This window comes from Canis aureus, chromosome X, assembly GCF_053574225.1.
Source record: "Canis aureus isolate CA01 chromosome X, VMU_Caureus_v.1.0, whole genome shotgun sequence".
Taxonomy (NCBI): Eukaryota; Metazoa; Chordata; class Mammalia; order Carnivora; family Canidae; genus Canis; species Canis aureus.
In genome coordinates, this window is record NC_135649.1 from 43360978 (window position 1) to 43388917 (window position 27940).

Consider the following 27940-nt stretch of genomic DNA (forward strand, 5'->3'; position numbering starts at 1 on the left):
AGAAAGTTTTCCTTAAATACCTTGAACCAAAAAGTTCTACCAGCCTTTGTGTGCGTGTGTGTGTCTGTCTGTCTGTCTGTCTGTGTTGGGTCACTCCTTCCATGCCCAGGCAGACAGTTTGTAATTCTTAGACTTCACTTCCTGCTTGTACAGACCCTCAAGGTCAGCCAGAGGTGAGAGTTTAATGACTTCTCAGGTCCTAACTTTCCCGGGCGTACACATAACCCAGCACATGTTTGTTACCTTCTAGAGTCCCAGGAGTATATCTGAACTTTTCAAAGACCCTTATGGACATTTCATTCCCTATTTTGCTTTTCTTTTTTTAAGAACATTTAACATGAGATCTACCCAATCAAATTTTTTGGTGGAAAATACCATGTTGTTAACTACAGGCACTCTATTGTACAATAGGTCTCTACAACTTAGTCATTTTGCGTAGCTGAAACTTTATAACCTTTGAATAATGACTCCCCATTTTCTTCTTCTCCTAGTCCCTGGCAACCACCATTATATTCTGCTTCTATGTGTTTATTTTATATACCTTATGTAAGTTGTTTCATGTAGTATTTGTCCTTTTGTGACTGGCTTATTTCATTTAGCATGGTATCTTCAAGGTTCATTTGTGTTGTCACATGGCAGGATTTTCTTTTTTTTAGGCTGAATAATATTCCATTGTATGCATGATACTACATTTTCTTTATTCATTCACTGATGGACATTTAGGTTGTTTCCACATCTTGGCTATCATGAACAGTGCTGCCAGGAATATAGGAAGTTCAGATATCTCTTACAGACTCTGATTTCAGTTCTTTGAATACTCATAAGTAGAGTTGCTTTATCGTATGGTATTTCTATTTTTAATCTTTTGCATAAACTCCATACTGTTCTTGGTAGTAGTTACACCATTTTACATTCCCACCAAAAGTGTACAAAGATTCCAGTTTTTCAAGACCCTCACCAATGCTTGTTATATTTTGGGTTTTGATGTTAGCTGTCCTAACCTAACAGTTGTGAGGTGATATGTCATTGTGGTTTTGATTTGCATTTCCCTGATAATTAATGCTGTTAAGCACCTTTTCATATACCTGTTTGGCCATCTGTGTATCTTCTTTGGAGAAATGTCTATACAAATACTTTGCACAGTTTTTTTTTTTTTCTTTGCACAGTTTTTAATCAGATTTTTTTAATTTTAAAATTATTTTTAAAAATTTTAATTCCAAGGTGCCTGGATGGCCCGGTTGATTAAGTGTCCAACCCTTGGTTTTGATTTAGGTCATGATCTCATGGGTTGTGAGATCCAGCCTGCACTGGGCTCTGTGTTCAGGGCGGGGGGCGGGGAAGGGGGTCTGCTTGAAGATTCTCTTCCTCTACCCCTCCCCTTACCCACACTTTCTCTCTGTCAAACAAATAAATCTTAAAAATGTTGAATTCCAGTATAGTTAACATACAGTGTTATATTAGTTTCACAGGTTTTGTTTCTTTGGCATTGAGTTGTAGTTCCCTATATGTTTTGAATATTAATCTTTTATTAGATATATGGTTTACAAATATTTTCTCCCATTCTATATGTTGCCTTTTCACTCTGTTAATTGTGTCTTCTGCTATGCAGAAGCTTTGTAATTTGATATAGTTCCACTTTCTATTCTTGCTTTTGTTGCTTGTGCTTTTGGAGTTATAAAGAAATCATTGCCAATATCAGTGTCAAGAGGATTTTTCTCCATGTTTTCTTATAGGAGTTTTAGAGTTTCAGGTCTTATTTAAGCCTTTAATCTATTTTTAATTGATTTTTGTGAATGGTATAAAATACGGGTCCCTTTCCATTCTTTTGCAAGTGGAGATTCAGTTTTCTAGCATCTTTTGTTGAAGAAACTATCCTTTCCCCATTGTATATTCCTGCCAGTCTTACCAAAGATCAGTTGACCATGTATGTGAGGATTTATTTCTGGGTTTTCTCTTCAGTTCCACTGGTCTGTTTGTCTGTCTGTATTTTAGTACCATAGTATTTTGATTGCTATAGCTTTGTAGTATATTTTGAAACCCATAAATGTGATTCTCATTCCCTGTGTCTTCTTTTAATTTTTTTGTCATCCTCTTGTTAGCCCCACCTGGTAATGCTGTCTCAAGCAGCTACATGTTAAACAACCTTCACCAATTGGTTTTGACAAATGCCCTAGGGCTGGGCTGTTCCTACAGAGTGAGATATGAACCAAGTCAAAAACAAAAAACAAAACAAAACAAAACAAAAACAAAAACAAATCTTCATTCAGGGAAAGCATTTCTGTGAGAGTTAAATTAAGATAAACTAAGCTGTTTACATTCTTAAAAACAAAACAAAACAAAACAAAAAAAAACAAGCCCTCGGAATGTAGCTTCAGCAAAGTACTAGGCTGGTCAAACAGCGACAGTTCTCTGAGGATGGCGCTTCTGGTGAACTCCAGAACTGCTCTACTTCCTGTAGTATCAGCTAGACTGCGGTTTTATTTACAACCACTGTATTGTTGGTTTTCAAAGCTACTGCAAAGTTGGGGAGAGGGAAATGTGATTTCAGAAAGTTGAAATCTTACTATTCTCATTGAGCCTCAGCTGTTTTTCTTGAACAACTGTTCCTCCTATTATTGTATGCCTTTATTTAATTTCCAGACTTATCAAAAGTTTAATTTTTTATGGAAGAGTGGATTTTCAAGGTCCTTACTCCAACATTCTAGAAGAAATTTCTCCCCATCTTACTTTTATCCTATCTATACTATTATATTTAAAAGTGAGTTTCATGTTTTTTAAAAAATAAGTTTCTTATGGAATGTAGTTGGGTCATTTTTTCCCACTTTTTATTGTGTTATGATTTACATGGTATTAAACTCACTCGTTTAAGTGTACAATTCAGTGACTTGTAGTAAATTTACAGAGTTGGTCAACCATCATCATATTCTAGTTTTAGAACATTTCCAATACCTCAAAGATGGCTCTCAGTCCCTTTTTCTCCTCCCAGCCGAGACAGTGACTAATCTATTATCCCTCTATATGGGGATTTGCCTATTCTGGACATTTTGTTATAAGTGGGACCTTATAACATGTGACCTTCTTTAACTTAATGCAGTGTTTTAACTATGCCCAAAACTAGTACTTTTCCCAGTCCTGAGGGATTTCCTAGCACTGAGGGATTTGTATGCAAGCTAAGCACATCTTTCACAGGCAGCTAAGCAGTTTACAACTCCATCTTAGCCCTCATTTCCTGCTTGTGCAGAGACTTGAGATTAGTCAGAGGTAAGAGCTTAGGGATTTTCTAGTCTTTCCTGAGCATGCATACAGCTCTAGCCATGTGGACAGGCCTGTGCACATGTGTGGCCTTCTAGATTCCTGGGAGTATGTTGGAGCTTTTCAGTGTCCTTTAAGGACATTTCATCCCTCAAGATTTCCTTCTAAGCTTTTTGGTTAACCTATTGATTATTCCAACTCCACCACCTCAGGCAGGGGAAGAATTCACCAACTGCCTCTGATCATTTTCCACGAAAGTTCTGGGGAAGTCTCTTAGCACTGGGTGGTGAGCTTTGGGTTACATTAAGGAGAGTATTGCCTGTCACTAGAAAGACCACATAATGACTGTTCTCTGATAATGGTGCTTTGAATGAGTTCCAGCCCTGTTTTTTCTTCTCCAGTGGCTGCCAGGCTCCTGGTTTTTGCTGCAATTTCAGGTTGTTGGTTTTCAAGGTTACCACAGATCTGGGAGAAAAGGACAAGAAAAGGGCAAGTTAAAATGCCACAAAATGTATTATTCATACTGAGATTTAACTATTTTTATTGAATAAATATTTCTGAGATTGCTGCAGGCCCTTGGTTAATTTCCAGAGTCCTGGAGAAGCTGATTCTGACCATTTTGGCCAGTGTTCTCATTGCTTGTTGGAGGAGAGAATTTCAGGAGGTCCATACTCTGCCATTTTCACTGATGTTACCTCTCTTAACAGTATCTCCTGAAGTTCGTGAATTTGACAAAGTCAAATTTACTTTTTTTTTTCATAACTTCTGCTTTTGGTCCTATAGCTAAGATTTCTTTCTAACCCAAGATTGCAAAGATTTTGTCATATGGATTCTTTTGCAGAACATAGAAGTTTAGCTTGTACATGTATGCCTATGAACCATTTGCTTTCTGCCTGACTCTGCTAACTTCCATATCCTCACTCTTATTTTCTTCCATCCCAACTCAGTGGTAGGTACATCCTTCATGCCTGAAGTTAATCATTACACTTTTGTGCTGGATCCTAGCCTTCTTATCTCCTTAGATACCTTGGTCAGTTATCCCAAGTATTGCATTTTTCCTTTCAGGATCTTAACATGCTTTGTATTACTTGCCAGTTTCCATAGTGTACAGACTCCTACCATGAATTCTCTTTAAAAAATGATAAAAACAAAAAATTCCCTTCAGTTGTTAGCTACTTGAGCAAAGAATATGTTTTGATTCTCTCCATTTACTGTGATCACAATAAGTAGCACTTGGTTTAAAAATGAAATATCAAAATGGAATCAAAATAATAGAATTAAGTACATATATTAATATTTTTGATATCCATACAGGAAATGATGTTTCTCCAGTCTTTAATGCGAATTTTCAAACACACAGGAATGTTGAAAGATTTTTATCACAAACATCTATTACATCACCAACTAGACTCTACCATTAATATTTTATTTTATCACATGTCTATCCCTCTACTCATTTATCGATCCATCTTTCTTGATGTATTTAAAATAAATTGCCAATGTAAATGCATACCCTCCTAAATACTTCAGTATGCATATTGTTAGCTAGAATTAAATATTTAAATTTTTTTCTTTTGATGCAAAATTTATGTTCAATGAAATGCACAAATTTTAAGTGTTTATTTGCTAACTTTTGACCAGTGTATACGTTTTTGTAATGATGTGTTGGTAAATGTTTAACAGCTGGCTCTCCAGAAAGTAAAAGGGCTCTGATTTCTACCATTTGCCAGTTTCCATGGTGTACATACTTGCACCATGGAAAATTTCAAACTACCAAAGTTATCACTGAACATGGAATCTGGAAGATACGTGTATAATCATTGGACCATTTCTAGCATACCACTGCATCTGTGTAACTTAATCCATAGAAGATTACCACCATTCCAGAAAGTTTTATCATACTTCTTGTAAGTAATTTCCCAAGAGGCAACTAGTGTTTTGACTTTTTTCCACTATAGATTCATTTTTCCTGTTCTAGAACTTCATCTAACTGAAACAATATACTTTGTTTTCTTTCTGTAAGGCTTCCTTACCTGAGCAGGTTTTTTTTGAGATTCATTCATATTGTGTATGTCAATCATTTTTCCTTCGCTTTGCAACAGAATTTCTTAGAAGGATTTTCTTTAATCACTGTATTCTTTTTCTAGGACTGCCATAACAAATGACAACAAATGTAGTGGCTTAGAACAACAGAAATTTATCCTCTCACAGTAGCGAGAAGTCTAAAATCAAGGTGTTGGCAGGGCCATGCTCTTTCTGAAGGCTTCCTTGTATCTTCTACCTTTTGGCATTTGCCAAAAAAATCCTTGGTGTTATACCCGCATTATTCCAGTTTCTGCCTCCATCATCACATGACAGTCTCAGTGTGTGTCTGTGTCTCTGTGCTTTCACACGGCCTTCTTTTATTTTATTTTATTTTATTTTATTTTATTTTATTTACTTATTCATGAGAAGCTGAGACACAGGCAGAGGGAGAAGCAGGCTCCATGCAGGGAGCCTGATGTGGGACTCAAACCCGGGTCTCCAGGATCATGCCCTGGACCAAAGGCAGGCAGGCGCTAAACCCCTGAGCCACCCAGGGATCCCTCACACGGCCTTCTTATAAGCACATTAGGCATTTTATTTAGGGCCCACCCCAATTCAATGTAATGTCATCCTAACTAATGACATCTACCAAGACCCTATTTCCAAAATAAGTCATGTCTGAGGCTTGGGATAGACATGAGTTTTGAGGGTACTCTATTCAATCTAGTACAGTCTGGCCTCCAAATAATCATATCCATCTCACACACAAAATACATTCACCCCATTGTAGCATCCACAAAAGTCTTAACCTATTCCAGCATCAAGTTTAAGTTCCAAAGCTCATCTAAATATCAACTCAAAAATTCTCAAGTGGCATTTAAATAATCAAAACCAGGTGTCCCATATCAAGCTCCTGCAGGAAGCCTGCTTCTCCCTCTGTCTATGTCTCTGCCTCTCTCTCTCTGTGTCTCTCATAAATAAATAAATAAGTAAACCTTTTTAAAAAGAGAGAAAAAAAGGAAAAAAAAGAAAGAAAATGGAATGATTTGTATTTTTTAAAAAATCACCCTTTATTTTTATCCTTATTATCATCCCCAAACAGTGCAAACTTTTTTTGATGTGTCTACTTATGAAAATCTTTTATTACTTTTTATGATTATACAAATATAAAAATTCAAATATTATAATCTGCATGACTTTAAAAAGTATTTTAAAAGATTATGAAATAAAAGCTTATTTCAAAAAAAAAAAAAAACAGGTGTCAGTGAGGCTCTTGAGTATGCTCCACCCTAGGGCGAAATTCCTCTCTGTCCAGAGACCTGTGAAACTAGACAAATTATCTGCTTCCAAAAGACAATGTGAAACAGGCATAGGATAGGCAGTCCCATTCTGAAAGGGCAGAAAGGAAGGAATAAAGGGGTTACTGGTCTAAAGCAAGTTAACAGCCCAGGAGGGCAAATTCTCTTAGGTCTCAGAGCCTGAGAGTGATGCTCTGGGCTCAGTGCTCTGTCCTCTGTCCTCCAGGGGTAGTCTTGTTCTCTGGGTCCTCTGGGATAGCCCCACCTTTTCAGCCTACCAGGGTAGCTGAAGCCCCACCTCACTGGCTTTTGCATCTGTGGCTTTACCTTCGCAAAGGTAAAGAATACTGCTAGAGATATTCTAGATATATATCTAGATATATATTCTAGATATATATCTAGATATTCTAGAAAGATATTCTATTCTTTACCTGGAATAGGTTAAGACTTTTGTGGATGCTACAATGGGGTGAATGTATTTTGTGTGTGAGATGGATATGATTATTTGGAGGCCAGACTGTACTTTACCTTCATCCTTCATTTTGTCCTGTCTTTTTCACTTTCACACCAGGCTGGCACTGTTTCTGCTGATATACAATTCTCTGAAACCTTATTTGTCTCATGCATGTCAAGAGATCCCTATAATCAGTTATAAGGGTTTTCCACAAATCCTTTCTGGATAACCCCTCCTCTCTTCCTGGCTTTTGCTGAGATGGTTGATTGCATTCATGAATCACACACCTAATCTCTTCAGTGAAGGTCTGTCCAGCCATACCATTGGCCCTGTTTCCAGAGCACATTGTTTAGATACACTGAGAATTCTATAGATCATCAAGTGCTGGTTTCTTTTTTCACAGATCTTTTCCTTAATTTATCTCTCTTTTCTCTTCATTTTATTGTAAGCAGCAAAGAGAAATCAGGCTGCATCTTCCACACTTTGCTTGGAAATATCCAGGTTCAACTAAATATCCAGGTTCATCACTTACACTTTCTACCCAACAGCCAAACTTGATTCAGCCAAGTTTCTGCCACTTGATGACCAAGATTGCCTTTCTTCCAGCATCCATGGAAACATGTTCATCATGTTCATCATTTCCTTCTGATGCCTCACCAGAAATACATTTTCTAATGTTCATATCTCTAGCAGTATTCTATTCATGATGATATATGTATTCTCTAACATGATGGAAGCTTTCTCTACTGGCCTCTTCTGAGCACTCACCAGAACTACTATTTACATCCGTATTTCTACTAACAGTCTCTTCAAGGCAACCAACCTTTTGCTGTCAGGCAATTCAGAAATTCTTCCAGCCTCTACCCATTTCCCAATTCCAAAGTCACTTACACCTTTTTAAGTATTTGTTACAGCAGCACCCTGATTCCCAGTACAAAATCTATATTAGTTTCCTAGGGCTGCTGTTAACAAAGTGCCACAAACAAGGTGAGTGAAAACAACAGAAATTTATTCTCTCACAGTTCTGGAAGCTAGAAGTTCAAATCGAGATGTTGACAGGCTTGGTTTTTATGGAGACTCTGAGGAAGAATCTGTTCAGTGCCCTAGCTTCTAGCTTCTAGTGGTTGCTGGCAATCCTTGCCTTGCAGAGACATCACTCCAATCTTTGCTTCTGTCATTATGTGATGTGTGTGTCTGTGTGCCTGTGTCTCTACGTGACCTCCTTAAAAAGACATCAGGCATTGGATTTAGGACCCGCACCAATCCAGTGCGACCTTATCTTACCTAACTGTATCTGTAAATATGCTATTTCCAAATAAGTTACGTTCTGAGGTTCTGGGTGGACATGAATTTTAGGGGGATACTATTCAACCCAGTATATTGAGTTCTCTCCTCTTCTTTCCCTCTTACTTTTTTAAAAATATTTTTAATAATGAAATGGATCACACTAGAGAGTCGCTTAACACATGTGTTCAGTCAAGTCAAGAAATCAAACTTTGCCAATACTCCAAAGTCCCTGTATGCTCTTCAGAAATCACATCCCCCTGACTACCAGATATAAACAGTCTCCTGACTGGTGATAATAATTTCTTTGCTTTTCTTTATATTTTTACCACCCATACATACATCACTAGACAGTAGGTTAGTTTTACTTGTTTTTAGGCATTATATCAGTGAATTGGATTGTGTGTAATCTCTTGGGCCTTCCTTTTCTATGTAACATTATATTTGTGAGATTCATCCACATTACAATGCATAGCCATAGTTCATTCACTTTCACAGTAGTATAGTATTCCTTTATGTGGACATATCAGTACTTATTTATCCATTTTACTGTAGTTGGACATGTGGGTTGTTTCCATTTGTGGGGGCTACAAGTATCAGTCCTACTACTGTTAGCATTCTTGTACATGTATCCTGGGACATGGGCAGGAGTTTCTCAGGGTATATAACTAGGAGTGGAATTGAGGGGTGAAAAATTCATACCTGCTCAACTTTATAGATCTCAACTCTTTTGTGAAGGGATTGTCCCAAGTTAAAAACCCACCAACCACATGTGAAGAAGGTTCAGGTTGTTCCATATCTTTGTCCACACTGGGTATTGTCAGACTCCCATCTGATGGGTATTTAATTATATTTCACTATATTATTTTCCCCTTTCTTAATAATTAGGATTCATTTATGTTATTTCTTATTTTTCAAGGGTTAGGAAAGTCTTATTTTCCTCAACCTTCTATTTTGAAAAATTTCAAACATGGAGAAAAATTGAAAGAATAGTACACCCACACCCTTCAAGTACATTTACCAACCACATTTTGCCACATTTGCTCTACCTCTGTTTTTCTCTACACTGGAATCTGTGTGTAGTTTGTTTATTGCTACACAATTTGAAAATAAATTTCAGACATTAAGAGGTTTTACTCTTAAATACTTCATTATGTTTCTTCTAAGAACATAGAAATTTTCCTGTATAATCATAGTATTATGATCATTCTTAAGATATTTAGCATTATTGCACTAATATTATCTAATATAGAGTTTCTAATTAGATTTCTCAATTTTAAATCCAGGATGTAATCAGAGATCAAACGTTGCATTTAGTTTGCTTTATAAAAGTTCTCCTCTGTGTGTGTGAGTGTGTGTGTGTGTGCGTGTGTGTCTGTCTGTCTATCTTGCAGGCATTGATATTTTTCAGGAGTCCATGTTGTTTTGTTTGTTTCATTGTGGTTTTAACTCCTTTTCTTGATATCTAATGAGGTTGGAATCCCTCTTGCACATAATTTGCCATTTGGATATCTTCCTTTGTGAAATGGCTATTCAGTTCTTTTGCCTATTTAGCAAATGTGGAAATGTCTATTTCCTACCTGAATATCTTTTCAACTGCTTATATGTGTCCAGATGCAGTCTTGGTTCAAAGGTCACTTTAGGCATGTATCAAAGGAGTACCTCAGCCCCCAAACCCTAGGATATGGCAGATCTCAATGATCACTACTTACCTTCAGTACTGCTATGGAGAGGAGGGAACTAGGAAAGTGTTGTGGTTATATGTCCTGAATATTCTATCTATTCTATCTCCAAATTTCATCTCTCATCTTAATATGCATTTCTTATAAATTTGTACAAGTTCTTTATTATTGTGGATACTTGCTCTTTGTTGGCTATATAAAAATGCCTATTCCCATTTTGTGGCTTATCATTTCACTCCCTTTATAGCATCTTTTGATGAATAAAAGTTCATTTTTATATAATAAAATCTATTAATTTTTCTTTCTACTTTGTGATTTTTGTACTTTGATCAATGAATCCTACCCTACATGAGCTCAGGAAGATATTGTTCTTTATTCTGAAGGCTTTATGTTTTTGCCTTTCACATTTAAGTCTTTGATCCAACTGGAATTGATTTCTGTATATGGTATAAAGTAGGATTTCAGGTTTGTTTGTTTTTACAATATAACTAACCCTCTATCCCAACACTATGTTTTGAAAATGTCCCTGTACTGTTATTGTATTGCTAGTTCTGTCATATATCAGGTGTTCATGTATGCATGGGTGTTTTTATGGGTTCTCTTTGATTCCTTTGATCTTTTTGGCTATCAGTTTATCAGAATCAGTATCACAGTTTAGCTTTTTAATGTCTTGATATCCAGTACAATAAAAAACATTCCTTCTACCTTGTTCTTCTTCAAAAGTATTTTATTTACTTTTGATACTTTGCTTTTCCATGGAAATCTTAGGATCAGTTTGTCAGGTTACACACACACATACTCACACACATACTTTCTCTTATGTGATTTCAACTGAAATTCCATCAAGTATTTAAATGAATTGAGGAGAGTTGACATATTTACAGTATGAATCTTCAGATCTTCAAGTGTGAATATGCTGTATCTTCTCATTCATTTAATTATTCTTTAGTGTCTTTGAATACATTTTCCCTATTTTCTGTTCTAACATTGTGTGAGACTGAATAGTGTTAAAATTCCCCTATTATAAATGTTCAATTAGGTGACTTTTAGTAAATTTATTGAATTATGCAATCATCAATACAATTCAGTCTTAGGGCATTTCCATCCCTCTGCAAAATTCCCATGAGTTTATTTGCAATAAATCACTCCCACTTCTACCCCAAGCCTCTGTCTCTATAAATTTGTTGAATCTAGGTGTTTCATATAAATGGAGTCTTAACAATATGTGGTCTTTGGAATTTGGTTTCTGTCAGCATGTTTGCAGAGTTTGTTCTTATTGTAGCCTGTATCAGCAATTCATTCCTTTTTATTTCTAAATAATTTTCCATTGTATGGATATACCACATTTTATTTATCCTTTCATCACTGATGGCATTTGGGTTGTTTCCACTTCTTGTCTACTGTAAATAATACTATTAACATTCATGTCCAAGTTTTTGTGTGGACGTGTTTTCATATCTCTCGAGTGACTGGACTTTCTAGATCATATGATAACTCTGTATAACCACTTGAGGGATGGCCAAACTGTTTTCCAGTGTGGTTGCATCATTTTACTTTCTCATCAGTGATGTATGAGTGTTCCTACTTCTTTACATCCTTTCCAACACTTTTTGTACCCCTCCTTTTTTTTTTACAGCCATACTAGTAGGTGTGTACTAATATCTCATCGTGGTTTTAATTTGAATTTTTATAATAAGAAATAACCTGAATATTTTTCATGTGTTTATTAGCCATTCTTATATCTTCTTTGATGAGTTGTCTATTCAAGTCTTTTACCCATTTTTTGGTTTTTGGTTGGATTGTTTTCTTAGTATTGAGTGGTAAGAGTTCTTTATGTATTCTGAATACAAGCACTTTATAAGTTTTATGACTTGAAAATATTTTCTTCCAGTCTGTAGTTTATCTTTTTATCTTCTTAATGGTATCTTTTGAAGCACAAAAGTTTTTAATTTTAATGGTGTTCCATTTATTAATTTGTTCCTTTATGTAACCTTTATGGGCTTTTTGGTATCATATCTGAGAAATCATTACTGAACTCAAGGTAGGAAAGATACTACTCTCCTGTGTTTTCTTCTAGAATGTGTATAGTTTGAGCTCTTACAATTAGATCTCTTATCGATTTTGGGTTCATTTTTGTGAGTGAGATAAAGGTTCTAAGTTCATATTTTTAAATATGCATATCTAACTGTCCCAGAACTATTTATTATAAAGACTATTATTTCCCCCAATGAATTGTCTTGGCACTTTTGTGGAAAATCAATTGACCATAAATGTAAGGGTTTATTTCACTTGTTTTGGTTCTATTGATGTATATGCCTATCCTTATACTCTGAATGTCTTTACTTTTATATAAATTTTGAAATCAGGTAGTGTAATTCCTCCAATTTTCCTCCTGTTTTTCAAAATAGCTTTGGTTATTCTAGGCCCTTTGTATTTCTATGTAAATTTTAGAACAAGCTTGTCAATTTTTCTATTAAAAAAAAGCCTGCTGATATTTGATAAGGATTGTGTTGAATTTGTAGTTCAATTTTGGGAAAACTGCTATTTTAATAATATTGAATATTCTAGTCCATGAACATAGAATGTCTCGTCCTTTATATAGCTCTTCTGTAATTTATTTCAGCATGTTTTATAGTTTTAAGTTTACAAATATTATATTTTTTTTACTAATTCTTACTTTTTCATTTTGATGCTCTTGTGAACAGAATTGTTCTATTTCATTTTCTTTTTTTAAATTTTATTTATTTCTTCATGAGAGACACAGAGAGAGAGAGACAGAGACATAGGCAGAGAGAGAAGCAGGTTCCATGCAGGGAGCCTGATGTGGGACTTGATCCCCGGGCCCCAGGATCACGCCCTAGGCCGAAGGCAGACACTCAACCACTGAGCCACCCAGGTGTACCATTATTTCATTTTCTGATTATTACATACATGTATATAGAAATACAATTGATTATTGTATATCTGTCTTGCATTCTTGATCTTGTAATTTTTTACTTAATTCAAGTAGTTTTATCGTGGATACCTTCAGATTTTCTACTTAGACAATTATGTTGCCTATGAATAAGGCAGTTTTAACTTCTTTCTTTCCAATCTGGATGTCTATTTATGTATGTATGTATGTATGTTTCCTTGCACAATCTAGAATTCAGTACAGTGTCAAATTGAAGTAGTGTGGGCCACCTGGGTGGCTCAGTGGTTGAGCATCAGCCTTCAGTTCAGGGCGTGATCCCAGGGATCACGTCCCACATCGGGCTCCCTGTGGGAAGCCTGCTTCTCCCTCGGCCTGTCTCTGCCTCTCTCTCTGTGTCTCTCATGAATGAATAAATAAAATCTTCCAAAAAGAAGTGGTGAGAGCAAGCATCTTTGCCTTTTCCCAGTCTTAAGGGGAAAACATTCAGTTTTTAACTATTAACTATGATCTTAGCTCTAGGTTTTTTGTACACGATCTTTAGAATCATAGTACATTCTTTCCTGTGGGTGCTGTAACTAATTATTATAAACTTAGTGGCTTAAAGCAACTAATTTCTTCTCTTACAGTTCTAGAGGTCAGAAGTTGTTAAATCAGTTGTGCATAAGGTTGCCTTCCTTCTGGAGTTCTCTAGGGGAGCCTTTTCCAATGTCTAGAATCCACCTGTAATTCCTTGGCTCATGGCCCTTTCCTCACATTACTTCAACTTCTACTTCCATCTATTACTGTCTCTGACCCTCCTGCCTCCTCCTAGTAAGGATCCTTGTAATTATATTGGGCCTACCTGCATAATCCAAGATAATCTCCCTAACTCAAGATCTGTAACTTAATCACATCTGTAGAGTCTCGTTTGTCATGTAACATTTTCATAGATTCCAGGAATGAGGATGTGGACATTTTTGGGATATCATTCAGCAGGCTGAAGTTGTTCCCTTCTATTCCTAGTTAATTGAAGTTTTTAAAAAAATCATGGATGAGTGTTGGATTCTGTTTAATGCTTTTGCTGCATTCACTATAGGGCTCATGTGATTTAATGTTTTAATCTATTAATATGATGTATTCATTGATTTCTTAGATGTTAAACCAATCTCATTTCTGAGATAAATTCCACTTATATGTGTATAATCATTTCTATATATTGAGAATGCCTGAATTAGGCAGACTTGCTAATTTTTTGTTAAGGATTTTTTTGTCTATTCATGAGGGATATCTGTAGTTTTCCCTGCTTGTGATGTCTTTGTTTAGCTTTGGTTTCAGTATACTATTGATATCATAGACCAACATCATAGAATAAGTTGGAAAAGATTCCCTCCTCTATTTTCTGAGAGTGTTTGTGCATGATTGACATTATTTCTTTAAATATTTGGTAGAATTCACCAATGAAGGTATCTGGACCTGAACTTTTCTTTGTGGGTAGACTGTTGATTGCTGATTGAACTAATTTACTTATTATAGGTTTATTCAGCTATTCTCTTTATATTTGAATCTGCTTGGTAATTTGTATCTTTCTATGAATTTGCCCATTCATCTAAGGTTTCTAATTTGTTGGCCTAAAGTTATTCATAATATTCCCTTATAATCATTTCCAGTTCTATTGTGTCAGTAATGATGCCTCATCTTTAATTCTTGATTTTAGTCATTTTTGTCTTCTCTCTTATTTTCTTGTCTGGCCTAGCTAAGGGTTCACCATTTTGTTAAACTTTTCAAAGAAACAGGTTTTGGTTTCATTGATCTTCTCTAATTTTCTGTTTTATGTCGCTTTGATTTATTCCTTAATTTTTATTATTTTCTTTTTCCTTGCTTTGGGTTAAGTTTGCTCTTTTTCTAGTTTCCTTAGTTTGGAAGCTCAGATTATAGGTTAAAAACATTCTTCTTTTTTTATGTAGATGTTTAAAGCTGCAAATTTCTCTCTTAACATTGTTTTAGTTGCATCTATAAATTTAGATATGTTGTGTTTTCCCTTTAATTTAGTTGAAAATGTTTTTTAAATTTCATTTTTGAGTTCTTTGACTTAGGAGTTATTTAGAAGTATATCGTTTAATTTCTGAATATTTGTGTTTTCTAAGATTTCTTCTAGCAATGGATCTCTATTTTTTAAAGATTTATTTATTTATTATTCATAGGGACAGAGGGAGAGAGAGAGAGAGGCAGAGAGGCAGAGACAGGGGCAAAGGGAGAAGCAGGCTTCACGCAGGGAGCCCAATGTGGGACTTGACCCCGGGTCTCCAGGATCACCCCCTGGGCCGAAGGCTGGTGCCAAACTGCTGAGCCACCCAGGGATCCCTAGCAATGGATCGCTAATGTGATTCCATTGTGATCAGATATGTGTATGATTTCAGACTTTTTAAATTTTTTGAGACATATTCCCCACTTTGGAGCCCTCGCTCTACCATCAGCATAATAGATTCCCTCACTTTCTTTAAGTCATATCTCTCAAATATCACTTTCTCAATGAGACTTACCAAGACCAACATTAAAATTGCAACTACCACTACTATAACCTCCTAGCACTTCCAATCACCCATTACATTGCTGTATTTTTTATAGCAGTCATAACCTTCTGATATACTATATAATATTCACTGAGCTCTATGAAGATAGGGACTTTGTTTTATTTATTGATATATCCCAAAAAAGAATAGTACCTGAATCATAATAGTCACTGAATATTTATTTTTGAAGGTATACATTAGAATATTTATCCACTTGGTCATATGTAGCTGAAATTTGTTCATTTTCATTAGAATATAGTATTTCATTATATAAACTGACTACAGTTTTGTAATTGATTCTTAGATGGACATTTATATTTTTGCTAGTTTCAGGCTATTATAAATAGCACTGATCTAAACATTATTATTGTATCCTGGTACACATATGCCTAAATTTCTCTAGGGTATATATATAGGAGTGGAACTGATTAGTCATATTATGAGCAAATCTTCAACATCAGTAGATAACATTATAGTGATTTTCACTATGGGTGCACATTACTACCAGCAATGTATGAGGCTTTACAATTTCACTGACATGTGATATTGGTGTTCTTTTTAATTTTTGCCAGTATGGCAGTTTTCTATTAATATCCCAACCCTTCTTAATTAGCATTTCCCTGAATTCTAATATGGTTGAGCACTTTTGCATATATTTATTAGCCCTGTATATTTCCTCTTTTGTGAGGCCTCTTTTCAGTTGTCTGCCGCTTTTCTTAATGGTTCTTTACCAGTTATTTGTGCAGCAAACATCTTTTTCCATTCTATGACTTTTCCCTTTATATTTTCAATGAACAGAAGTTTTAAATTTAGTTGAATCTGTCAATATTTTCCTTAATGATTAGTGTTTTTTGGGTTTTAAGAAATCCTTCTATAAATATTCTTATACCTTGCTGGTGGAAATGCAGAATAATACAACTCCTACAGAGTAGAATTTAGCAATATGTGGAAAAATTGCATACACATTCACCCTTTGTCTCAGCAATGCCACCTCTTGCAATCTGTTTCAAAGATATACTAGAAGAATACAAAATGCTGTTGTGCACAAGGCTATTTGTCAGAGTATTATTCATAAAAGCAAAAAATACTGGATACAGCACTAATGTGCATCAGTAGGAGAGTAGTTAAATAAACTAGTACATTCACACAATAGAGTACTGTGCAGATATCAAGAGGAAGGGGAAGAACTCTACACATTAATAAGTTATTTCTGATATATTATTAAGTACAAAAAAGTAAATTGTAGAACAGTATTTATAGTAAGTTACCTTTTATATAGGAAAGGGGTGTAACTGATGAATTATGTAGATACACACATATGTGTTGTGTGAGCCTGCCTATTTGCTTATATTTTCAAAAAAGAAACAATGGAACCATAATGTCAAAACCTAAGAAAAATTATTATTTATGGAGAAGGAAAGGAATGGGATGAAGGGGACAGAGATGGAGGTGAGACTTTGTGAAGGTACTGTATAACACAGTTTTAATTTTAGATTCATGTAAATGTTCTGCATAATTTAAAAAATAATCAAAAAGGAAAAAATCAATTCTTAAAATTCTTGAAGTAAATCAATTCCTTAAATAACCTGAGGTAAATGAATATAACTATGAATAAAGTTGGTAACATAACCATACAGAAAAAGTAATTATGTAAAGTAACTTTAAAACAACATTTGTATATGCCTAGTGGAATATATTTTAAAGACAAAAATAACTGCAAAGACATATAAAACTGTATTCAGTAGTTTTGTCATTAATAGTTATATTAGTATTGTTACTAACATTTTAAAATTCTATAAACATATTATTGGAAAAGGCTAATATCATTGAGCCAATATTTTAAGCATATGTGAAAAGAGATACAAGTCTAAGATCAAAGAGTTTGAGTAAAAACCTTGTAATCTTAAATTTAAAATGGAAATACCGGGATCCCTGGGTGGCGCAGCGGTTTGGCGCCTGCCTTTGGCCCAGGGCGCGATCCTGGAGACCCGGGATCGAATCCCACATCAGGCTCCCGGTGCATGGAGCCTGCTTCTCCCTCGGCCTATGTCTCTGCCTCTCTCTCTCTCTCTGTCTCTCTCTGTGACTATCATAAATAAATAAAAATTAAAAAAAAATAAATAAATAAAATAAAGTGGAAATACCAATAGGAACTCATGATTTATTTTTCTTTTTAAAGAATTTCCTAGCTTTGTCCACTAAAAAGCCCCAGAAGCAAAAACAACAGCTATCAACACACCTAACAACAAACACATTGTGGTTTCTAAACACTATTTACCATTAAAAGGAGCCAGGGTTCCTTGGAGAGATAATCTAGGTTTGAGTCAGGAAATATTCAAAATGAGCTTGTGACATCTTGCTGTGCCAGAAAACTAGAAAGCAACACAAGGAGCCAATCTGAAGGGACTTACTGGTCCCAAGTAGGATAATTTGATGACTAAAAAGAATAAAGATTACATTAAAGTGAAACACGTCAAACGTGAAAATGTTCTCACGATTATACTAAAAATAATCGTTGGTCATCATTGGACATTTCTAAGGTACTAACTCATTACTTTCATAGTTGGTAAATATGGGGGTGGAAATCAAGCATTTGTCCGGCCTTTGCTGTATGAACTGTATATGGGGAAACCCAAATAGTTGACGGTAAGTTCATTTTAGAATTCCAGATAATAAATGCAGAAGAAATAATAGAATTAATAAATACAGAAGAACTAATATCATTAGGGGAGCTCCATTTTGCAACTTCTTTTTTTTAATTTTTTTAAATTTATTTATGATAGTCACACAGAGAGAGAGAGAGAGAGAGGCAGAGACACAGGCAGAGGGAGAAGCAGGCTCCATGCACCGAGAGCCCGATGTGGGATTCGATCCCGGGTCTCCAGGATCGCGCCCTGGGCCAAAGGCAGGCGCCAAACCGCTGCACCACCCAGGGATCCCTTTTTTTTTTAAATTTTTTTTTGTTTGTTTGTTTGTTTTTTTTTATTTTGCAACTTCTTAATTAACAGATCGAGGCAATGGTCATCAATGGGTGCAAAACCCATTAGGTGAATGGGGAAACTTCGTAATGGAGCAATCAGACTAATACCTTCTAAATCTGCTGATCAACTTTAGCATCATTAAAGTGGGACCACCAAACATTATATGCCCTAAGATGTGATGTCATAGGAAGTACCCATCTATCTATGGATGATTGCTACCTTAAATATTGAACCTGAATCTAGTCAAGCCTCTAGATCAGCGCTATCTTAATGCAACTTTCCACAATGATGCAAATGGTTTCTATCTCTTCTGCCCATTATGGTATCCATTAGCCACATATGGCTGTTGATCATTTGAAATGTGACTCGGTTAACTGGGGAACTGATATCTAAAACATTACTTTAAATAAATTTGTATGGCAAGTGACTATTGTATTAGATAGCACAAATCTAGATTTAACTGCCAGTTTGTAAGAGATAGAGGGGTTTGAGGAAAAAGTTAAACAATAACATGATGAATAATCAGCCAAATTTCATTTGTTCATCTCTGAACAAATGATGTGGTTCCTCTAATCATTCAATAGGATGGAGAAAAAAATGAGTTGGAGAAATGGAAAAGAGGGGCACTGTTTTAAGACAGAAGAGAGAGAACAGCCATAGCCTGGTTTAGATTCTGCATTGAACAGCCAGGTGTCAGAAGTGACGTTTGAGATAATCAGAGCCATTTGAATCTGAACTCAGGAATTATTATTAATTTTGTGAAGTGGGATAATGCTGTACTGGTTACATTTTTTAATGTCCTTATCACTTAGGTGCATGTACTTGCATGACTCTGAGAGTGAGTACCACCTTAAATTTTGTGCCTGAGGTGCATTGCTTGCCTCACCATAGTTCCAGCATTGCTTGAGATGCACTACATTAAAACAGCTGTATACTATTGTCATTTGTCAAACTTATCCCCACAGAGTTTCTATATCTGAGAGCCAAGATTTAATTTTTATTATTTGTGAAAGGTTGTATTGGTAGGCTTTGTAGAACTTCCCTATCTCTTTGTCTTGATCTAGATGAACCCCAAAAGAAGAACAAAGGTGATCCCATGAACAACCTGGAAAGTTTTTACCAAGAGATGATAATGAAAAAACGTCTTGAAGAGTTCCAACTTATGAGAGGTGAACCCTTTGCTTCCCACTCACTGGTCTCAGCTACATCAGTGGGAGATAGTGACACAGCTGAGAACCCGTCATTACTCCAGGACAAGGGAAAACAGGCAGCACAGGGTAAAGGTCCCAGTCTCCATGTGGCAAAAGTTATTGATAATTCACCTGAGCAGTGTTGGACTGGGCCTAAGAAGCTGACGCAGCCAATAGAATTTGTCCCAGAAGATGAGATCCAGAGAAATCGTTTGTCAGAGGAAGAGATCCGAAAAATTCCTATGTTTTCTTCATATAATCCAGGGGAGCCAAACAAGGTATAGGCCAAACCAAGAAAAAAAACATGGGTTGTTTTCATTTTTCTTTACCTCTACCTAAACTAATACTTTGAAATTAGCTTTGATTATACCAAGGAATCATGACATAGGTACTGTGATTGTGTTTTTCCTTGACTTGGACTATTAATCTCTCCATACTATATAAGTAGTGTATTTCCTCTGATGTTCTTTGTGGTTTCCTAAGGTCTGAAGCTACCCTAGAGTTTTAAAGAAATCTTGATGAAACTAGTTCATATCCATTAGAGGCCCTGAATTGAAGGAAAAGCAACCTCCAGTTTCCTAGGCTAGTAATAAATCAATACTCATAGGACCACCATATCAGGTAGCCGAAGTTCCTCTGCAAGTAGTCCATAAATAATTGGCCACCTGGTTTTGAGTAGAGTTTACTGTTATTACGTGAGTTTTTTTTTTTTTTTTAGAATACTCCACCTGACTCTCATGTGACATATGACTTTAAATTGCTGATACTAAGTAGCAAAGTGAAAGTGTAGGGCCTCTAAATCTTGAGAAATTGACAAATAGATACGTAGAGTTCTAAACAATCCTTGTTTTATTGATCACCTCATTATTTCACATTATTGGTATATGTTACATCCAGAATGGAAAATTTTATTGCAATGTCACTCAAAGAGGCAACACAAGCCCCTGGAACATATGCTTGGTTGTGTTTAATTTAAAAAACAAAACCAAAAAAATAATATTAGGTTCTGGCTGTCCCTGAATTTTAAAAAAAGGCAATGTGGATGAGGGATATTAAAGCAATTTCCTTTGAGTGATTGCATTTCTAATATATTTTTACTGTTAGTTCAAGGGCAGCTTGATTTGTGTTTTTTATTATAAAATAATACTAATATACAAAAAGTTATAGAGAATAATATAGCAAATACCATTATACCTAGCCAGCCATCTTTATCAATACATAATAATTTCCATATTAGCTTAGTTAGAAAGATAATAGAGCCTTATGGATATACCCGAAGACTTCCAAGTATCCCTCACCAATCCCATTTCCCAATCTCCTCTCCAGAGGGAACTATTATCCTGAATTTGTTATTTATCATTCAGATGCATGTTTTTATATTTTTACTACATATTTATATATTCATAATAATTTTACATATTTAAAAGTACAGATATTATACTCTACATATCCTTCTACAACTTGCTTTTTTTACTCAATATACATGCTTTTGAAACTTATTTTAATACTATAAGGAACTATGTAGTATTCCATTGCAGAAATATACTATAATGTATCCATTCTCCTGAAGATATTTTCTTTTTATTTTTGCTATTACAGGCAATTCTGCAATGAACATTGTACTTATCTCCTGTTGCATATGTATAAGAGTTTCTCTAGGATACTTTTTCAAACTTCAGGTTACAATTAGTAGGTCACAACAAGCAATTTTTTTAATGAGACAAAACGGAATAGAATAGAAAATATCAAAGTATATTCTGTAGAGTAAGGGTGATTACTGTTTCTGGAAGCTTTTGGTGTGTGTGTGTGTGTGTGTGTGTGTGTGTGTGTGTACGTGATATGTGATATGTATGTGGGCCAGAATGTAAAATGCATTTCTTCCTATAGATCTCAGTCAAAAAAGTTGGAAAAATATTGCTCTATTGCAGTGATTCTCAAATGTTAGTATTCACCAGCATCATCTGGAAGGCTTGTTAAAAGACAGATTTCTGGGCTCCACCTTCAGAATCTCTTATTCAGCAGACCTGGAGTAGGGCCTGAGAATTTGCATTTCCAACAAGTTCCTATGAGGTGCTGATGCTGCTGGTCTAAGAGTGACATTTTAAGAATTATTGTTCTAGATTACATTCCTAGGAGTGGAATTACTATGATATAGGATATGTATATATTCAACTCCATGAGCAGGTTTTCAGAAATCTCTTTCATATCCTTGCCAAGATTCTTTAGCATTGGACTTTTTATTTTTGCCAGTCTAAAATGTTTGAAGGTATCTCATTGATTTAATTTGCATGTTTTTGATTTGCAATCAAGTTAAGCTTGTAATTATGCATTTGTTAGCTTTTCAGTAACCTTGTGTGCTTTGCCTGTTGCATTTCTTTGCCCATTATTTGTTTAGTTTTTCGTATTATTTATAGAAAAAAAATTTTAAGTAGGCTCCATGGTCCAGCATGAAGCCCCCAACACAGGGCTTGAAATCATGAGCCTGAGAGCAAGACTTGAGCTGAGATCACGAATCAGACACTTAACCAACTGAGCCATCCAGCTGCCTAGAAATTATTTTTAAATTTCGGATACAAACATGTGTTGCTTATCTAGCAAATATATTCGTCCAGTAGGTGGCTTTTAAACATTTCTGATGTCTTTCGTTAAGCAGAAGTCTTTCATCTTAATGTTATCAAGCCATCAGTATTTTATTTGATGGTTTGTGCTTTTTGAGTCATTTTAAGGAAATCTTTCTCTACAAACCAATAATAAGTAAATAAATAAATAAATAGCCAGATGATGTGAACAGGCAATTTACAGGGGCGAAAACTTGAATAGCCAATTAATTATAACATCTTATTAGCAATCAAAGAAATGCAAAATATAACTACAGTGAAAAGCTATTTAACACCCAGGAAGTTGGCATTCCTTTAAAGGCCTGTCAATGCCAAGTATTGGTGAACATATGAGACAGTAAGAACTCTAATATATTGCTGGGTGAATATAAATGAGGACAATAACTTTTATGAATATTGTGGCAATATCTAGTAAAATATAAGATGCTCATACACCGTAAGTCAGCAATCCCACTCCTAGGTATCCTAGAGGAACTCCTACACATGCACATTAGGAAATGTTATAAAGATACTCACTGTAGCATTATTTATAAACAACACACTTGTTCATCAGCAGGAGAATGGATAAAGCATGGTATATTCATAAAATAGAATACGGTATAGAAAATGAATAAAATAGAACTACAGGTATCAACATGCATGAAACTCACAATATTGAATGCAAAAAGCTCCTTGGTTTCAGCTCCAACATGTAAAGTGCTTGGAAATTGTCACTCATGACTTATAACAAGAAAAATAGCTGAAAAAAGGAAACAGCAATGACTTTTCTTTGACCCATCAGAGAACTGAAGTCACAGAGTAAACTGTGACCCCAAAATCTAGAGAGAAAGGCAATTACAGAGAATCACAGCCCAGACCTGCTTATCAGTAGCAAAAAGCATTGGAGCCATAAACTGGTAAGGACCTTTACATGGTAACCTTGACAAATTTCTGGAAGTAGAATGTAGATTGTTTGAGTGACAAATTCTAGGGGCCTCAGTCTATGATGACCCTCACATTTTCATGACTTTTAACTCTAGGAACCCCACTAGGTTCTCAAGGGGAAAGGCCAAGAAACAATCTCCTGTTCCTGGCATGCAGAAGGAAAAAGTAATCATTTTGAAATACATCCAGAGCTTCTGCCTAACAAAGGGATACCCAGCAAGTGAAACAACTTTATGAAAGCCTTTGCCAGCTGGCAAGAAGGGAAATTCTCCAACTCCAGATGCCTCTAACTTTCCTGTCTCATCTAAGAGAGAAAGAAAAAAAAGCTATGAAACACTTACGAAGGTTACAAGCTAGGGACACGGGCACACTAAAAGAGTTGAGACTTAATTATGAGATTATAGAATGTTTCCCTTGCCACACACTTTACTGCCCCATCAATAGGGCTTCAGTACACTAACTATGGATGATAGCTGAAAGACTTACAAGGCTGACTCCATTTAAGGAGTTTTTAAGGAACCGCCCCCCCCCCCAAAAAAAAAAAAACAGGAGAGAAAAAACAAGGACATTAGAGGAAATTGAAACCTCTAACATCTACAACTAGAATAAACACCAAACACAGCCAACTCCTGGCCACATTAACATAAAACCTCATACTAATGCCCTATTTACCTTAGTTCCTCTTAATTTATACATCATGTCCAGCTTTCAACAACAACAAAAAATCACAGGGTGTGCTGAAAGGAAAACCAGTTTGAAGAGACAAAGCCAGCATCAGAACCAAACTTAGATATACAAGTTTTGGAATTAACAGATATATGGAATTTAAAGTAACTATGATCAATATACTACAGAATCTATTAGAGAAAATATATAATATGCAAGCACAGATGAGTAATGTAAGCAGATAGATAGAAACTCAGAATCAGAAGAAGATGCAAGAAATCAAAAACACTAAAAAGAAATGAAATGATTTGGGTACACTCATCATTAGATGGGAAGTGACCGAGGAAAGAATCAGTATGCTTGAAGACATGCCAGTAGAAACTTCCCAAACTGAAATGCAAAGAGTAAGAGGACTGTAAAAAAAAAAAGGAAAATAATATCCAAGAACTATGGGATAATTTCAAATGGTATAACATACATGCTATTGGAATGCCAGAAGGAGAATAAAAGGAGAAGAAATAGTTGAAGTAGGAATAACTGAGAATTTTCCAAGATTAATGACAGACACTAGACCACAGATACAGGATCTGGGAAAACAATACTAACCAGGATAAATACTCCCAAAATACACCTAAGCATATCATATTCAAACACAGAAAACTGAGACAAAGAGAAAATCTTGAAAACACCCAGGGAAAACACATTATTAGAGGAACAATAAGAATTACATTGGATTTCTTGTCAGAAATTCAAGAAAGCAAGAAGAGAAAAGTGAAATATTGAAAGTATTGAAAGAAAAAAACACTCGCCTAGGAGTCTGTATCCAGCAAAACAATCCTTCAAAAATGAAACAAAAAATAAAAAAGACTTTCTCAGACAAACAAAAACTGAGGGAATTTGTCAGTAGTAAATCTGCTTTGTGAGAAATATTTCTTTTTCAAAAAAGATTTTCCAGAGTGAAGGAAAATGATAGAGTTCAGAAAATTAGGTCTCTATAAAGAAAAGAAGAGCATAGGAGACAGAATACATAAAGGTAAAATAAAATCTTATTTTTAAGTTATTTAAAAGATAACTGTTCAAAGTAATAACAACAATGTGTTAGGCAATTATAGCATATGGGTAAATGATTGTTATAAAACAGGAATGTTATAAGGGATAAGAGGGAGGAATTAGTATTTGGTGTATATAACTGTTAATAAGTTATCTGCACTACCTGTGAAGTGGTATAATGTTGAGAGTGGACTTAGATTAGTTGTAAATTAATATTGTAAAGTAAGGCAACCACTAAAAATTATAAAATGAAATATAATTGATACATTGAGAAGGGCAAAAATGGAATCATAAAATGACACCTAATCTCTACAATCTTCTCTATAAAATGGAAAGAGAGGGAACACTTTCTAACTGATTTTATGAAACCAGCATTAGCTTAATACCAAAACCAGATAAAATCATCAATTAAAGCAAAACTTCAGACAAATATCTCTCGTGATCATAGATGCAAAAATCCTAAATTTTAGGAAAATAAAAATATTTGATTAAAATATTTTGATTGAAGTCAAAATATTAGGAAATCACATCCAACAATAGATCAAAATAATTATATACCATGATCAGATAGGATTTATTCTAGGTATCTATGGCTGATTCAACATTCAACAAACTAAAGAAGAAAAATTATATCATTATTTCAATTGATGTAGAAAAGGCATTTAACAAAATCCAAAACCCATTCATAACAAAAAACTCTCAGCAAACTAGGAATAGGAGGAAACATTCCCAACTTGATAAAGAATATCTACAAAACCCTACAGCTAACAATGTACTTAATGGTGAGAAACTGCATGCTCTCCCCTTTGATCAGGAATAAGGCAAGGAAGGACGTCCCCTTTCTGTACTTGTTTTCAGTGTTGTACTAAAAATGCTAGCTAGTGCAATAAAATTTAAAAAAAAGAAAAATAAAAAGCACACAGATTGAGAAAGAGAAAATAAAATTGTCTTTTTTTCTCATAGATCTATGTCTATGTAGAAAATCCCAAAGAATCAACAACAATGTGAATAACTACTGGAAATAATAAGTGGAATATAGCAGGTTGTAGGATACAAGGTTTATATACAAAAACCAATTGCTTTTCTGTATACTAAAGAATGAACAATTATAATTGAGATTTAAAACTCAATACTGTTTTATAAAAAGCACCAAAAAAGTAAAATACTTAGGTACAAGTCTATCAAAATATGTACAGGATCTGGGCAGCCCAGGTGGCTCAGCGGTTTAGCGTCGCCTTCAGCCCAGGGAGTGATCCTGGAGACCCAGGACTGAGTCCCACATCGGGCTCCCTGCATGGAGCCTGCTTCTCCCTCTGCCTGTGTCTCTGCCTCTCTCTGTCTCTCATGAATAAATAAATAGAATCTTTAAAAAAAATAAAATAAATATGTACAGGATCTATACACAGAAAACTATAAAACTGCTAAAAATTTAAAGAAGATCATCAATAAATGCAGAGATAACCTATGTTCATGGATTGGAAGATCTAATATTGTTAAGATGTCAGTTCTTCCCAAAATGACACGTATATTCCACACAATCCCAATAAAATCTTGTCAAGCTACTTTGTGGATATAGACCGACTGGTTATGTTTACATGGAAAAACAAAAGACCCAGAATATCTGACACAATACTGAAGAACAAAGTTGGAGAACTGATACTACCCAACTTTAAGATTTACTGTAATCAAGAAAGGTATTGGTGAAAAAAGAAAGATACATAGATCAGTGGAGCAGAATAGAGACTCCAGAAATAGACTCACACAAATATGATGAACTAATCTTTGATGAGGGAGCAAAGGCAATTCAATGAAGGAAAGATACTCTTTTCAGGAAATCGTGCTAAAATAACTAACTGCTTATCCACATGCAGAATAAGAATCTAAATACAGATTTTAGATCCTATAAAACAATTAACTCAAAATTAATCATAGATCTAAATGTAAAACACAATACTATAATGCTACTAGAAGAAAATCCTAAATGACTTTGTATTTGGTGATACATTTATAGATACAATACCGAAAGTATGATTTGTGAAAGAAAAAAAAATGGTTAAATCAGACTTTATTAAATTTATAAACTTCTGCTATATGAAATACACTTCTAAGAAAATCAAAAGACAAGCCATAGACTAGAAAAAATATTTATAAAACATGTCTAATAAAGGACTTGTATCTAAAATATACAAAGACCTGTTAAAACTCAACAGTAGTAAAACAAACAACCCAATGAAATAATGGCCAAAATGTAAGAATAGATACCTCAACAAGGAAGTTATATACATGTCAAAGAAGCATATGAAAAGGAGCTCATCATCATTTGTCATCTGGGAATTACAAAATAAAACAACCGTGAGATGCCATTACCAACCTATTAGAATGGCTAAAATTCACAATAAAACTGACCATACCAAATGCTATTGAGGATGCTAAGCAACAGGAATTCTTATTCATTGCTATTGAAAATCCAAAATAGTACGTCTTTGAAGTCAGTTTGGCAATCTCACAAAGCTAAACATAGTTTTGCCATATAATCCATAAATTATACTTTTAGTTATGTGCCCAATTGATTTTAAAACTGATATTTATACAAAAACCATCATGTGAATGTTTGTAACAGTTTTACTCATAATTGCCAAAAACTGGAAGCAATCAGGATGTCCTTTGATAGATGAATGGATACATTCTCCTGTGCTGCATCTGTACAGTGGAATATAATCCATCAATAAAGAGAAATGATCTGGAAAGCCACAGAAAGACATAGAGAAACTGTTAATATATTAATAAGTGAAAACCAGTATGAAAAGGCTACATTTTGTATAATTCAAATTATATGACATTCCAGAAATTCAAAAACGTAGAGATAGTAAATGATCAATGGTTGCCAGTTTAGGGGGTTGGGAAAGAGAAATAGGTGAAGCACAGGGGATTTTTAAGGTAGTAAAGTTATTCTATATGATAATGTAATGGTCGGCGCAAGATATGCATTTATCAGAATCCATAAAACTGTACAGCATGAAGAGCGACCCTTAATGTACACAAATATTAAAGAA

At 34.9% G+C, this 27940-nt stretch overlaps 1 protein-coding gene across 3 annotated transcripts in view; it reads left to right on the plus strand.

Annotated features, from left to right (window-relative positions):
* The window catches only part of RBM41 (RNA binding motif protein 41), a 57615-nt gene that overhangs the window by 14057 nt on the left and 15618 nt on the right, over positions 1 to 27940 (plus strand). For all 3 annotated transcript variants that reach the window (XM_077889612.1, XM_077889610.1, XM_077889611.1), the window contains one exon: positions 19504 to 19907. In XM_077889612.1, the coding sequence (XP_077745738.1) occupies positions 19504 to 19907 (404 nt within the window). The remainder of the gene's footprint in view (positions 1 to 19503; positions 19908 to 27940) is intronic.